The sequence below is a fragment of the Sitophilus oryzae genome, unplaced genomic scaffold (genome assembly GCF_002938485.1).
Source record: "Sitophilus oryzae breed Bouriz unplaced genomic scaffold, Soryzae_2.0 scaffold_965_pilon_pilon, whole genome shotgun sequence".
NCBI classification, from domain to species: Eukaryota; Metazoa; Arthropoda; class Insecta; order Coleoptera; family Curculionidae; genus Sitophilus; species Sitophilus oryzae.
The window spans coordinates 380472-397143 of NW_022147600.1; the positions used below are offsets into that span (position 1 = coordinate 380472).

Genomic DNA, 16672 nt, shown 5'->3' on the forward strand with positions numbered 1-16672 from the left:
GGTGAATTTATGGGTGTGTTGGATACTATTGTTATGTTTTATTATATGATTTACAGCAAATTAATTTCTTTTTGACAAAAATAGTTCTTTTTTATACATTAGTGTATAAAATCCACTGGTGATAGTTCTTTTTTATACATAAGCTGTTGAAAATGCCATAATACTTATAGAAAATTATGCATGTTTACAATAGTACATAAATATTTTTACTGTTTACATAAAGCAATAATAATAGCAAATAGCAATACACGACTAAAAATGTTATACTAATGTGGCCTTAGATTAGTATGACCTAGTATGTAATTTTCTTTTGTAACACCCAAATACACAACCTTGGTAGGTATTTTTTTTTGTATAAAAATGTGTACAGGACAGAAACCGTAGATATTGTAGAAGAAACAACAAAGTAAATAACACAAAGTAACATTTGATAGAGTTATTTAAAAATTGCTAAAGTATACAATATATAAGAGTTATTTTGTATATCTACAGTTATAGAGTACGTTAGTCATATCACAATATACTGTAAACTGGAAAAACAAACAACAAACTAAACTAAAATATAAATATCTGTCGTTTTCAGTTATGAAAAGTTTTTCCACCAAATTAGATTTGGTACATTTTTCAACAAATTATAGCATTATGGCATTTTCAACAGCTTATAAATTTGTACAAATTTTAAGTTAAAAAATTTATTTTACTTAGTAGGATATACGAGTAATTCATATAAAAGCACAATGGCCGCCGGACTTTTGGATCAAAATCGGGACTGTCCCGACAAAATCGGGACGGGTGGCAACCTTGGATCTCGGCGTGATTTTTCGCCGAGAATGACTGTAACCGAGACCGAGATCTCGGTCGGACTTTAGTTTTAACTCAACTCTAACTAACTTTAACTCTTTTTGTCTCAGTGAACACCTCAGTAGACTGCAGCCAATGAGGTTATATACAGGGAGACGCTATGAGCATTTAAAGTGCTTGCGAAAAATGGTAACACTAGGCGTGGCTTAAGCCAGCACCAATATGGCGGCATTAGCAGGGCCGGATTACAGAAACTTCTTTGAAAAATTTTATTTTACACAATATAACGACCTCAACTTTTTTAAATAAAAAATTAATTAATCAAAATAACTACAAAACCTACAATTTTTTCAAAAATATAAATTACAAGATTAATTTTAATGACTATATACTATGTATATTTAAGGAGGAAACACAAAAAAATAATACACATTAAATAAATTAAATTTTATTGCTCACTAAATAACACTGTTTTGTTGCTAGTATGTCTTAAACTAATTGCCTTGTTTTTATTGATGTATCTAACAATAATAACCTTAACATTTAAAAAAAAATAGAAAAAAAGCGGAAAATAATTAAACATGATTACTGATTTACCATAATTAACATTTTGATAATCATTAAAATTTATATATAATCATTAAAATCTTAGCAAATGATTATTTATTTGAGATATTTTATTGAGATGTTCTGTCAAAACAGCTATCAGAAAAATGTTTCGGGCATAGAACACTACCTGATGTAGCTTGCCAGTTTCTCCTGTTCACAAACTTCACCCAAGCTTCTCGACGGATGGGATTTTTGAAACCTAAAAATCAGATTTAATATAATATTTATTTGATAAAAATTTTCTAAAGAGAGCAAAATTTATATACTACGTACTAAATTTAAAATGTTCTGATATAAAATTTTATTAAAATAATAAGTGTTTATCAATAAATATAAGTCGTTAAGAAAAAATAAATTTACTTTGTTGATTTTATAATATTTATCTAAAAATTAAAGCTATACTATATAAAGTTTGTATATAGTATATGCTAGCAGATGCTAAAAAGGAATGTAAATAAATGTTTAAGTACAAAATCTTAGTGTAAAAATAGAAAAATAAACCGTAGTTAAAACAAAACTTTTAAATTTGGCCTAGCAAAATACTCTTTCCTGTCAAAAAAAGTATATGTAGTAAAAATAACAGTTATTGTTAAGAATTTTTTTTACAAGAATAGAAGTCGAGGCATGTTTTAATTACTTAATTGCCTCTAACAAAGTATTAAATAACTAAACACTTTGTCAATATAGAAACACTTAACATTTGTTATTAATAAACGCATAACTAGTTAAATGGAAAATACGAAAATAATTTAATCAGGTCCTGTATTATGTTTACACTTACCTGTGACATGCAATTTTCTGTGGATTTCTTCCTCTCTACACGTTGTCGACTGCAACAACTACTTACAGCACACGAAGACATGTTCGGAAAGTCCAAATATTCAAATAAAAACACAAAAATAGTCTTGGAAAGTTCAAAAAAACACTCGCAGCAACGCACTTAACCTCAAAAACTGAACTGTCAGAATTGCAATATGATAATCGAATGCAACTACTATTTCGATTCTGGTTTTGTGAATAAATTGTAAAAAATAAAATCTGTTAACTATTCACGAAAGACCACGAATCAATATTCAAGAACGATTGGGCCACCTAATCCTTTATTTATTTGTTTGGTGTCCACAATGTTTCGATAAAAAATAAAACGGGTCGATAGACAGTTGTGTCCGGGAATGGGGAAAGCCCGCCGGAAAAAGTGGCAAATAAAAACGGGAATTCGGCGGTCGAAATACATGTGCCGTTTTGAATCATTGATGAGGGGTTAGACAGGGGAAATAAAATGGACGAACATTAGTCGTTAAATAATTAATAGACTATGAATTTGAAAATTCCCGGGAGAAGGAAAAAAGCAGAATATATTTGTATCATAACAAAGGTTTGTTTAAAATTGCTTTACCGTTTTATTATCATTTTCAAATATTTATTTGAAAATGTTTTTATTTTATGCTATTTCGCAATGTGCTCTGTAAATGCCGGATGGTAACGAATGCTTTTAACGAATAATCATACACCTGTAATCAATATGGCCTAATCTCTATGCAACCTACAAATCTTCTAAGGCGCAGACTGACTTGATCCGAGCGCTGTAATGTAACGCTTGTTCGCTGCTCGCGAGGAACGTTTCGTTCAGAGTCAAAACGCGAAAATTGCGTTTCCAGTGATCGGCTCGCTATGCTCCAGTATTTTTTCAGCCTTCGAAAAATGTCTGATCTAAAAATTGACACCGCCAATTAATAGAAACACGTCTAACCATAATTATCTATTAGAAATATGATTGGAATACATTCATACATATTGTAGCGTTTTTTTATAAACATTACCACTGCGAACGGCAGCTTTTCATCGGAGAGCAGTCGTGGGTAAGGTATTTCACTAGAGAGAAAACTAATCTATAACAATAAACAAAAAAATATAGATATTGGGCGCCAGGCATGTACAGAGAAAGAAAACACAGTTGTATATTACTTAAAACTAATGACTATATTTCATGATGTTCTTTGCTGGTACATGACATTGTAGAATTCTCATAAATATATAGTCGTTATATGTAAAAAAAATGGCGTTAAGAGTTGTACTAAATATCTATGAAAGTAATACCATTACAAGACGTAATGTAATGAAACCTAAGATCTAAATCACATTTTAAATATTAAATCGACATGAATGTTCTTAACAATCTAACCACTAAACATAGTCTGTACGATAGTACTTAAGATGTACGTTATTGTTTAAGACTGAAAATGTTTTAGATGTTAAATGTAAAACTAGAACTTAAATCTACACTTAGCTGTTCTTTATGTAATATTGCTTCAAACAGTAACAGCGTGAGGTGGGCTCGCATCTCTGTACTCGGCCATCCAATACAACAAAAGGGGCCAGAATGAGGACACCATGAAACGATACAGCCGTAACTACTGACTAGCTTATAGATGGGAACGAAGCAGCATGGGGCTCAAGTTACATCCACGCTGGGGCACTTTATATGTAAGAAAAATCATTCCTACTGGGGACACCTGTCCACAGGACATCCGTACATAGGATGATGGTACAAGGGAACTCCACCCGTATCTTGGACGTTGCAACTTGTTTAATGCGTTCATGTGTCGGCGGTATGGCACCCAGGTTTCGCTTCCATGTTACATGGTGAGGATAACATAGCTCGGTACATTGCAAGTTTAGTTTTTGTGCTCAAGTCATGATTGCAGAAAAGCCCGTCTTTTAATTTCCAGAATGCTCTTGAGGCGCTGCTAATCCTGTGATGCATTTCAGAGTCGATATTGGCCTTTTCCGAAATCAAACTCCCGAGGTAATTAAATTCCGCTACATGTTTCAATAGTTCTTCTCCGATTTGTACAACATTTTTGCGATCTTCCGGGGTTCCAGTGCACATGATATAAGTTTTGTCGATGTTCAGCTTCAGGCCCAAAGCCTCGTATGCTCAGATATATGTGTTCAACATTTCTTGTAATTGCTGTAACGTTTGTATTCAAATCGTTGCAAAAACGTTACAACGTTTGGAATACAGACGTTCGTCGTATCTGTACTTGTAACTTGTTACCTGTTGACTTGTAATGTAACAATCAAAGAGATTCGTTAAAAATGTCGCATGTCGCTCGGTTCACCGATTATTTCCCGGCATTGACTAGCGAATGATCATGTTATAAAGCATTACATTACAACGTACGACTCAATTCAATCTCCGCTTTGACAATGACAATAAGCACTAAAAATATGTTAGCCATAACAGGTATAACTTTACAACAAAAATGTAGACTGTTGTTTACGCTCGAAATCGAAAAATATTAGCGACTCGGTCACTCAAAACATCGTTGATACAACTTCGTAAGCGATTGATATCAGTGTATTGTTATGTTTTGATAAACCGTTGTAAGTCTAGTAAAATTCGTGGCGCAGAGACCACACCAACATCGGGCAGCGCCTGTGTTTTACGCACTGTTATTTGCATTGGAGATGCCTACTGCTAGTTTCGTAACTGTTGTTTCTTGAAAGTGTATTGCGTTTATTGTAATTTTGTTGCGAACTGTTAAGTATAATTAACTAGAAAATAATAGATCAGGAAATAGCAATCGGTCTCTATAGTAGGAGTTATAAGTAATTTATTGTCAAAATGTTTTCAAAATATAATCTTTGTATCGTATACTTACATATTGTGACAATAATTATACATTTTATAAATTATAAATTTGAAATGGCCTTGTTTCTTAGCTTATGTATTTTAACAATCCTAATAATTTATAATAGATATATTTTCCGAACCATTTCTAACACAGCAAATGGGTGAGTTCTGTTTTTTCCGCCGTCAAAAATGTCTGTTACGTCTAGCGCCTCCTTGATATGCAAAAAATATGTGTAATTAATTGAACTTTTAATGAAATATACTTTATCCATTAGTACAATTGTGACCTAGATGATCGATCTTCATGGGGCGTCGTTTCCAGCCATGACAATTACTTTGTTGCTTTATTAGTTCAGTTGTGAAGCGTCATCATTTTATTGGTTTGTATTATTGACCATAAAGCTAATGAAATACGTAGAGGGGTAGAGGGGCAGTTGAGAGACAGCAAATTCATCATACACTGTATAAACTCTATTGGGAATAGGAGAGTTTATGGAAGGTCTAAGGACTTTAGAACAATATAGGTATTATAAGTGTAAAAATGTAATTAAAAATATTAAATACTTTTCGAAGCCCATAGAAACAATCACCAATATTATATAAATTGCATTAAACTAATTAGAAAATAATATTGTAGATATCTAAACATGAAAGACAATTAGTTGATGAGATCTCACTAGAAATTAAAATCCTTTGCCGCACTTTACTTTTTTACTAAAATATGGGGGCACGATGGTTCTTTCGAGTACTCAGCGGAACAAAAAGATTGGAAGAAAATTATTACGTAGAAATAATCCGCACAGTTTAAATATGAAGAGTCAAAGTAATTTTTGGCAGATTTCATAATTTTATTAATAACTTAAAAATAATAATGTAATATAAACTTGCGTGCATAGAAATCTGCCTACTGTAAAGTTTTGACTTTAACTGTGTCTTTTAGAATCTATTTATCAGACCAAGAAAAAAATATGAGCTGTTTCAAATACAATTTAACATGCTTTAATATGAGTATAAATTTATCGAAAGTACTTATCGTTTATATGCGTAGCAACGGGTAAACAAATGAAAAGCATTTGTGTTGTGGTGACAATAACAATAAAAAACTTATCAAATATTGCAATTACTACTTTACTGTTACTTTGTAATCGAAATTTGCACATTGTTCTTTCATTGTTTGATTTGTTGTGTTTCATTGTTTGATTAGTGTTTCAATTTAATGCATACATTACGGAAAAAAGTTGCAAAAGTAATCGGTTTAATGGAAAATGGTCTTAAACAGAGAGCTGTAGCTCGGCAACTGCATATGACACGCGGAGTGTGTGAACGATATGAGGAGACTTGATCCTTTCGTAGGCGACCTGGAACTGGTGGAAAGAGATATACAACGGATCGTGATGACCGCTTTATTGTGTCAACAATATTAAGAAATCGGCATCTTAATGCTATTCAGGTGCAACAACAGCTCCGTGAAACACGAGGAGTGACTGTTAGTCAGAGGACAGTAAGACGAAGATTGAAGGAATGACCCCCAAAACACCCGCAATTGGTCCAAAACTTACCCCAGCTCATCGTCAAACACGCCTGCCTTTTGCACGGAACATCTGAATTGGCCACTGTAACATCTGAATTGGGTCACATCTGAATTGGGTCACGGTAGAACAATGGGAATGTGCTTTATTCTCAGATGAGACCAGAATATGCCTCTATGGCAGCGACCGAAGAAGAAAAGTGTTCCAGAGGCCAGATGAGCGATCCGCAGAATGCTATATTCAGGAGCGGATTGCTTATGGAGGTGGTTTCTGCATGATCTGGGGTACAATTTCTATGACTGCGCGAATCGACCCAGTTTTTATCCTTTGGGACGACCGTCGGTACGGGAGAGGAGGTTTAACTGGTGCTAGGTATATTGAGAAGATTTTAGCAGTTCATGTGGTACCTTACGTCGACTACATTGGAAGCGAATTCACTTTTATGCATGACAATGCGAGAGCACACACATCAAGAATCGTACACGATTACATTTCAGAAGTCGGTTTTCGGGTTATGGAATGGCCAGCATGTAGTCCAGACTTAATATATATTATTAATACTTATACACGATAGAACATTTATGGGATGAGCTAAAACGAAGGATTCGTACTAGACAAAGAGCCCCAACCTCTATCCCAGAGCTCATTGTTGCAGTATAAGAAGAGTGGCTTAACATACCGCAAGCAACAATATCAAACTTGATTGAATCTATGCCAAACTGTATGAGAGATGTTGTAAGAGCAAGAGGGGGTCATACCCATTAATGAAAATTTATTTTAGTTAATTGTCAATCAATCAATAAATAAATAATGGCATACATCTTAGTAATAAAAAACGATAATTTGTTTCATGCATTAATTTAATAATTTTAATTCAAAGAAACCAAAATACAAATTAATATCTCTAAACTCTTTTCAAAGAATATGAAATTGTCTTTCAAACAGTATATATTTTTTCTTAATCTGACAAATATATTCTAAAAAATATATAGTTAACTTCAAAAGTTTGCCTTGGACCGATTTCTATGCACGCAAGTGTATTTTTGACTAAAGTAAAAAAATAAAAATTGTTTAGTTTAGTATATATTTTTTTCTTTATTTTGAGTTTCTAGTGAGTAAAGTATAAAAGCATTCATTTCAGTTATTGGGTCCTTTGTCAATATTGTGAAGGGAAAGTTCGAAAATACATTTGGTCAAAGTAATAGCGCACCAAAAATTCTACAATCAGCTTTTATTTTCTATCCATTATGTTGAAAATTGCTCTTTGGCGAAAGCGCCAAAGTTGGAAAATGACGAGAGTACGCTAGCGTCACATAGGTTGCGGCTTTATTACTGCAAAGAGAATTCAACTCTTTCCATTAACGCAACGTTAAGTAATAATACGGATTTTTCTAATATTTTGTAAAAAAGTTACACATCAAAGTTGTTTTTTTTTGTAATGGAACACCGTATACCGGGTGCGTCTCAAAAGTGGCTCACTCTTATAACTTTGATTTTTTTTAGATAAAAAAACGAGATTTGGTTTTGACCTTTTTTGGATTCTCAATTAGATCAAGTTAGATGTTCGGGTTATAACGCGGACGGTTCTAGGACTAGAAAAAACAGTTCAAATTTGATTCTAGCTTGGGAGCAAGAATCGTTTTTGGACCATTTTTGTACTTTTCTTTCTAACCTGTAAAGATTTATGTTTTACGTTTTTTTACCATCCAGGATATTTATTGCAAGAAAATACATCAAACTGATTTTCAAGAGGATATTGAATTATTTTAATAAGTTTTACAAATATTAATAGAGTACTTTCAGAATATTTAAATATAATGTATCTACAGGTAGGTGGGTATTGTTTTTTTAAACGATTAATAACTCATAAATAATTATTAATTTTCAGCAAGAAAAGTGTACTTTTTCATTAAATACTCAGCACTGCCATAATTCTGAATTGATACCTGTAGCTATATATATATATATATATATATATATATATATATATATATATATATATATATATATATAATCTTATACTGCTAAAATATAGTACCTAACATGTATTTAATTAAGAAGACAATTTGAACATGGTGAATGAATAATTCTGCTTTATTTTGTAAGTAAATATTGTTACTATTTTGATATTTAAAATATTACTTTATTTAGTTATAGTTAACATAGCAGTAGTATGTGAAATATATATCATATAACATGTGTCCTTGTATAACAGAGATAAAATATATAAATTATACATATTTATTCATTATTTTAGGAGATGGACAATACATACATATTATAACAAGAACCTATGACTAGTAGGACTTTGATTGAAACAGAAAAAAAATAGGTACTACATCTACAAATTAGTATTATAATAATACTTATTGTTCAATTGAAAAATGTGCCTGAACTACCCGTACGAAACCAGCTTAACCAAGAAGAGCTAAATTATTTTATTATTATAAGTAATATTTCTGAAAATGATCTTGTAGGGAGGGATAAATTACAAATTTACTATAGTAATGTATGTAGTATGTAAAGTAAACGCCACGAATGTTTGGGAGTGATTCATCGCTTGATGAAGTAAGAATCGACACGCGCGCTATCATTTTTACATTAAAAACGTAAATTTTTACCGCAGACGTAGGTTTTTAAAGCCCGGTCTAATCATCTGCCTGCGCTCCTCCTACTTATTCTAAAATGTTAGCGTGATTGACAAAGACGATACTATATCGCGTTTCTTTGATTGATTCGTTTTAATTAATAAGATAATTATTAGATAATTTTCGCCAATTATACGTTTATACAGGGTTGTTCACCACATACGACACGGAGTATTGTAACTAAACGATTAGATTTTTACAAATTGTAAGTTTTGGGTTCGTTAAAGGACTATTAGAGCTACAATTTAAAAATATTTTTACAAGATACAGAGTGTCCCAAATAAATAAAAAATATCAAAGTTGTATTTTTTTAAATAGAACACCCTGTATATTATTGTATTTTTAGTTTCTACGATTAAAATAAAGGTAAATTTGATTAAGGTTTATTACACTTAAACCTTACCGTTTTTGAAATATTTTCAATTTTGTAAAATTGCAATATAAATTTTAAGGCTTCATTTCTCCGAGGGTATCAAAGTTTTTAATACTAAATATTTACTGAAGTTTATTTATTGATCAGTTATTGTGTTGCAATAATAAAAATTGTATCACCTTATACAGAGTGTCTAAAAATTTATTTTAAATAATTACTAGCTTTAAACGGCAATAACTTGTTTAATTTAAATGGAATACCCTGCATATTTTATAAGAATCAGAAGCACAATTTAATTATCTATCAAATTGTATTAACCACTTTTTACCTATCCCTTCAAGTTTTTGCCTATCCCTTCAAGTTTTTCTTCAAAATGCATTTTCTTATAATTTAGACCTCATTTATCAATATACCCATGGAATATTGACATTTTAGATTGTTTTTAAAACAACAAATATACAAAATGTACAGGCTAGTAGTATTATCGTTTTTAGTAAAACGATGATATTACTAGCCCATTTGTATGCAAAAAGAAAACTATTTAAATCTTTATAGAAGAGTATACCATTAATTAAATATACCACCAGGCATTTCCGCCGAAATACTAATTAATTGCATACATAATTGTGTTCGTTAATAAATTATTCTAAATAAATGTGGATTTGAATCAGAAATCAATATAATAATAAGTTATGAAAATGAACGTCTCTGTTGTTATAAATAAGCATTTGTTAAAAAATGAAATATCATTTTTAAGGTGTTAGTTTTTTTACCACACTGTCTAATACACATAAATAATTCAGTTTTTTAGTATTCGGGGCAATTATTATTAATCAACGCAAACAGTCAATTAATGTAGTTTAAATACTGGAATCATATTAATTGGTCCTCTTTAACAAATATTTAAAAAGTTTTTTTTATTTTTTAATGAAACAAACGAACTATATTGACAATATTAGTACCTGTACTCTTTAAAAATTTGGTACATCTGTAAAAATAATCTAAAATGTCAGTATTCCATGGGTATATTGATAAATGAGTTCTAAATTACAAGAAAATGCATTTTCTACGGAAGCTGGAAGAGATAGGTAAAAAATGGTTTAATACAATTTGATAGACAATTAAATTGTGCATCTGATTCTTATAAAATATACAGGGTGTTCCATTTAAATTAAACAAATCATTGCCGTTTAAAGCCAATAATTATTTAAAATAAATATTTAGACACTCTGTATAAGGTAGCAAAATGTTTATTATTGCAACACAATAACTGATCAATAAATAAACTTCAGTAAATATTTAGTATTAAAAACTTTGATACCCTCGGAGAAATGAAGCCTTAAAATTTATATTGCAATTTCACAGAATGGGAAATATTTCAAAAACGGTAAGGTTTAAGTGTAATAAACCTTAATCAAATTTACCTTTATTTTAATCTTAGAAACTAAAAATATAATAATATACAGGGTGTTCCATTTAAAAAAATACAACTTTGATATTTTTTATTTATTTGGGACACTCTGTAACTTGTAAAAATATTTTTAAATTGCAGCTCTAATAGTCCTTCAACGAATCTAAAATTTACAATTTGTAAAAATCTAATTGTTTAGCTACAATATTCCGTGTCGTATGTGGTGAACAACCCTGTATATAGAGTTGTAGTTCTGTAATAATTAAAATAATGAGGTCAACGTTAGAATTAATAAATTATACAGTATTAATGCATAATACATATGTGAGAGTACGAAAACATTACCATAACATTGACCATAAATAATAACTAATGGCAACTGGATAAATTCAATTTGATTTGGACGAAGAATATAACAATCGAAATTACTTACTTTGGGGCATAAGGCTTATCTCTACCACGTCACTTCCATAAGGGTTTGTGACGCTACAGTTATACATTCCGAAGTGTCGTTCTTGCGACTCTCTGATGATCAACGTAGATTTAATTCCCTCAGGAAGCGGATCTTCCAATATGGAGTAATCCTGATCGTGTAGGTCCACTTCTCTCCCGTTAAATGTCCATACTACGCGCTCAGGAGCTGGTATGGAAAAAGCTGTGCATTCCACGCGAACGTTGTCACCTTCGATGCCAAACTGTGTTCGGTGGGATACTATTGATGGTGGACCTGGAAAATATTTATTTAAGTAACCTATAGATTGCAGTACTAAGTAATTTTAACACTTAATATCGATTAATGAAATATATTGTTAAAATCGGAAAATATGAATTTTGAAAATTGTGATTAATACCAATTAACATTATACCCCGCTGGCAAGCGAACCTTTAAGTCGGCGTTTACATGTATAGGAGTGAGTCGTTATGGCAATCTAGTAAGTCGGAGTTAGCAAAAATACGAAGTATTTATTCAGTACATCTTATTTTACTAAGCGTGTTGACCGTACTCTTCGTACACATGAAAACCGGCACCCAAGACCAGAAATGCCGACCCTTAGTATACTGGGTGGTCCGAACTGTATTCAGGAAACGTCGGCAGCATATTCTGCAGATAAAAATAAGTAAAAAAGTTCGTATAAATATATATTCTAAAATGCTTACTTTCGGAGACATAGGGTGTAGAACTTTCATGTTTATTTCGATTTTTTCCCAATAATTTTTTTAAGTGACGTCAATATTTAGATGAAAATTCGTGTCTGGTATAGTTTTTTGACATGAGAAATTTGATTTTGATGTCAATATGTCTCCTACTTGTAGAGGGCGCAACCTACATATTTTTAAACTGGTTTGAAGAGTAATAACTTTTCGTACGTACCTGTATAAAACTACTGAGTGTAAAAAATATACATTTCCGTGATTTTTTACGTAAAAAATGACTCGTCATAAAAATCGCTACGAGCAACCGTTCTCAAGATATTTAGAATAAAAAAAAGCAATGTTGAGTAGATGATAGTTATTTGACTGAAATGATAAATTTGGGAACTTATTATTTTTTTAAATTAATCATAAATTTTTCTTCGGAAAAAATGATGATAAAACAGTTCTTGCTGAACTTTTGTCACAAAAATATTTCAAATTTATGATTTCAGTCTAACAAATATTTAGTCAACCTGTTTATTTTATGTCAATGATGACAGGTATTGATAATTTCGATTCCAAATATCTCGAGAACCATTATTCCTGGCGATTTTTACCAAGAGACCTTTTTTACGTAAAAAACGTCGTAAATGTATATTTTTTTACTCAGTAGTTTTATACAGGTACGGACGAAAAATGATTGTTCTTCAAACAATTTAAAAATATGTAGATGGCGCCCTCTCAAGTAGGAGTCATATTGTCATGAAAGTCACATTTCTCTTTTGTCAAAAAACTCCCAATTCACCAATTTTCATCCAAATATTTACGTTACTTCAGAAATTATTTGAAAAAAATCAAAATAAAAATGAATCTTCTACACCCTGTATCTCCAAAACTAAGCATTTTAGGACATACATTTAGTTTTTTTAGTTTCTGGAATACAGTTCGGGCCACCCTGTAGAATATTAAAAAAAATTAAAAAATCGTAAAAAGAATTAGCAGTGGTTTCAAGTACTATTATTTCTAACACTATTATTTCTAACACTATATTTAACAGAGATTTTTTTAAATTGAAATGTAAATATATCTGTGCGCGTTCATAATTTAATAATGTGCAGTTTCCATGTGGAAATATTGAAGCGTAAATGTGCGACAATTTCCATATTTGTAAGCAATAACACCGGTGTATTCGGTGAAATGCTGCATTTTCCCAACAAACATCTGGGGGAAAATGTGAACTAAACTGAAGAAATTCAAAATTCCATTATATTTAGATATGTACTTATGAGGAAAAGCAGCTGGAGTGAATTTGTGAAGAGGAATAGAAGTATCAGCATTAAACTGTAATGCATAATTTATACCAAAAATGCAAGAGAAATCTTGGGTCTTTGTGTTTTTTTTTCTATATCTAAAACCTTATTTTTGTACTAAAAATCTTTGAATATAGAGATTAAGACAGGAGCATGTCAAAAAACTCAAGTTGAGCACGATCGGGACCTAATATGGCTAACTTAAATTCCGTTTTATCAGTGCCGTTCTAATTTTATTTAGAAATGTAAAAATATAATGCAGGGTAGACTCAAATATGACTTAATAATTTTTTTAATCTTTTTTTAGCTTTTATTAAAATTGTTCTAAATATATATTTCTAACGTCAAACTGAACTCTCAAGGGTGGGGACCTATGACGTCGATTCCGTCCACCATGCATATACCGGGTGCGTCTCAAAAGTGGCTCATCCCTATAACTTTATTATTTTTTTAGATAAAAAATCGCGATTTGGTATGTTAGTGTAGGACATAAATTGGGATTGATTGACGTATTCAATTGTTTTCGGTCACTTCCTGTTTCACCGGAAATGACTACAACTTTTGATTTTTAAATGGCACCCTCGGTATTTTGTTACTTTATTCGATAGAAAATGACACTCTGAATAGAATGACATATCATACGTCAACTTGTGACATTTTCGGATGTAGTTTATTTGAAACTGCAACATGTGGTTTATAACGACAATTTGACTCTATACCAATCAATACTCTATACCTCAAATACCAAGTGTGTGGTAACAAATTATTCGTAAAAAATTATTTTTCCATTCCAAAAACATTAGATAATGAGAATTATTTGTCCAAGGCTCCTTGACTAACTGCATGCTGAAGAGTCAATCGGCATGGAACAAGATAAAGGAGTATGCTGAGACCATAGTCAAAGATCTTCGCGCCACGAACGAAGAATAGACAGCAGTAACATCGAATAATAAGAACGCCCCGGCGAAGTAGTATTCACGAAAAGTGCCGCCGGGGAAAGAACGTTCCTGGAGAGAGCACAGAGGTGTAGGTTAGGTTTTAGTGAGGTAAAAATCCCATAACTCGTCTGGCAGTTTGTAGGTTTTCCCAGGCGAGTTGCAGGTTTCCCCTTTCACCTCTCATATCTAAACAAAAAAAGGAGGCTCCTTGATTAAAAATAAGTGTTTTTAACACAACCATGGCACTCTAGATTGAAATTTAAAATACAATTTTATTTTAAGCAAAAATTTCAAAAGTTGACATATGATGTCATTCTCTTCAAAGTGTCTTTTTCTGTCGAATAATGTAAAAAAATACCGAGGGTGTAATTTAAAAATCAAAACTTGTAGTCATTTCCGGTGAAACCGGAAGTGACCGAAAACAATTGAATACGTCAATCAATCCTAATTTGTGTATACTAACATACCAAATCTCGTTTTTTATCTGAAAAAATAAAAAAGTTATAGGGGTGAGCCACTTTTGAGACGCACCCGGTATAGTATTATTCGTCTTTCTTAAACTTTTTATTTAATAACTACTGACTTTTTTAGTTTATTTACGACAAATCAGAGGTATTATAAATATCGTAAATAAGAAAATTGTTATGGCAACAAGGGGGTTAATAAATAATTAATTGGGCTGGTTATTCTGTGGATCGGAAGAAAAGGAGGAGAGAATCGAACAAAGAAAATTATAAATTCGTCTCAATTTAGATAATTATAAGGTGCGGCTTTTGAAATGGAGGGGTAAACGGAGTACCGCCGCCGCGTGTGCGACTTATTCGAAATGCCTGTTGTTGTGCAGCGCGGCGTGACGTCTAATATGACAGCATAGCGGCTTTGACGTGTTTATCTTCGTTTTGTTATTCGGAGGGTGTTTAATCGAAAAGCCACGTGAACTGTAATTAAAGAGTTGTTTTTTTTTCGCGTGGAAATATTTAATATAGTCCTGTATGTTTAACGAACGTGACAATCAAACGATCAAGTCGAATTAAACATAAAGCTATGCTATCGATTTAGTAATTTGTACAAAAATAACGGACTGCTAGACAGCGAAAAAAATGGTTATAAAATTAAGGGAGTATTTTTCATAATTATTACTAATTCGTGTATTTTGAAAGATACGGGATAATACTAAATATACGTTCTATTTTTTAGAACAAGTTAAAGAATATATATCTGGCACAAATTATTGAACTGAAAACAGAAAACTAAACAGCTGAAATAAAGAAACGAATAAGATTTTCCTGGGCACTTCTGCAGCATTCGGTAAACTAAGCTACATATTAAAAAACAAAAAATACACCCCACAAAACCAGAGTATATAATCAATGTATATTCCTTGTATTCAGTTATTGATCCCAAACCTGGACACTTCCCATCAGGACAGAAAATCAAACATAAATAAGGTAACAAAAGCACCAAGATCAATGGAAAGACAAATGTTACGTGTATAAAGCTTAATTTTCATGCATCCGTTATCCGACGGTACGATGATACGATATTAATTTTATTGGCTGAATTTAAAGACTTTGATTGGTTAGAAACCGTTTACCAATCGAAGCCTTTAAATTCAACCAATAAAATTAATAACGTATCATCGTATCGTCGGACAACGGATGCATGAAAATCAAGCTTAAGGCTGGCAGATAGAAAAAGGAACGAATAGATCAGAAATAAAACAAAATCAAGGGTTGTTAGAAGAGAAGTAGCAAAATTAAAATGGAAGTTTGCAGGTCACAGTATTACTCGTAGACAAAGGAAATACCGATAGAACAAATGCATCATATACTGGAGGTCCTGGGAAAATAAAAAAAAAATAGAGGAAGACCTCAGAAGAGAGGGGCGGACGATTTGAGGAAACATATGCCTGCAATTGGTGTCTACTAGATGGATGAACATGGCGAGAAACAGAGAAGAGTGGGAGAGATTGGGGGACGCATATGTCCAACGATGGACCGAAGAGGGCTAAATAGATAGATATACGTACTATTTTTGAAATAGGCACAGTAAACTTTATAAAATTATGATAAAACATAGTGTTTTGGACTCTGATGTTTGCAACATGTTAATTTATAATTGTTATAAAGCTAAAAGTAACAATATTCTCGTAAGCTACTTTGTTAAATACTAAAGTGTGAACACTTAAAACGTGACTTAGTGGTGCCTGTTAGTATAGTGTTGTAGTGTGAACACTTAAAACATCCTTTGTGCCTGTTAAAAATGGCGAGTCCCTAATTCAG

At 31.8% G+C, this 16672-nt stretch overlaps 1 protein-coding gene across 3 annotated transcripts in view; it reads right to left on the bottom strand.

Annotated features, from left to right (window-relative positions):
- The window catches only part of LOC115891076 (irregular chiasm C-roughest protein-like), a 549766-nt gene that overhangs the window by 9222 nt on the left and 523872 nt on the right, over nucleotides 1-16672 (bottom strand). For all 3 annotated transcript variants that reach the window (XM_030911476.1, XM_030911478.1, XM_030911475.1), the window contains one exon: nucleotides 11442-11735. In XM_030911476.1, the coding sequence (XP_030767336.1) occupies nucleotides 11442-11735 (294 nt within the window). The remainder of the gene's footprint in view (nucleotides 1-11441; nucleotides 11736-16672) is intronic.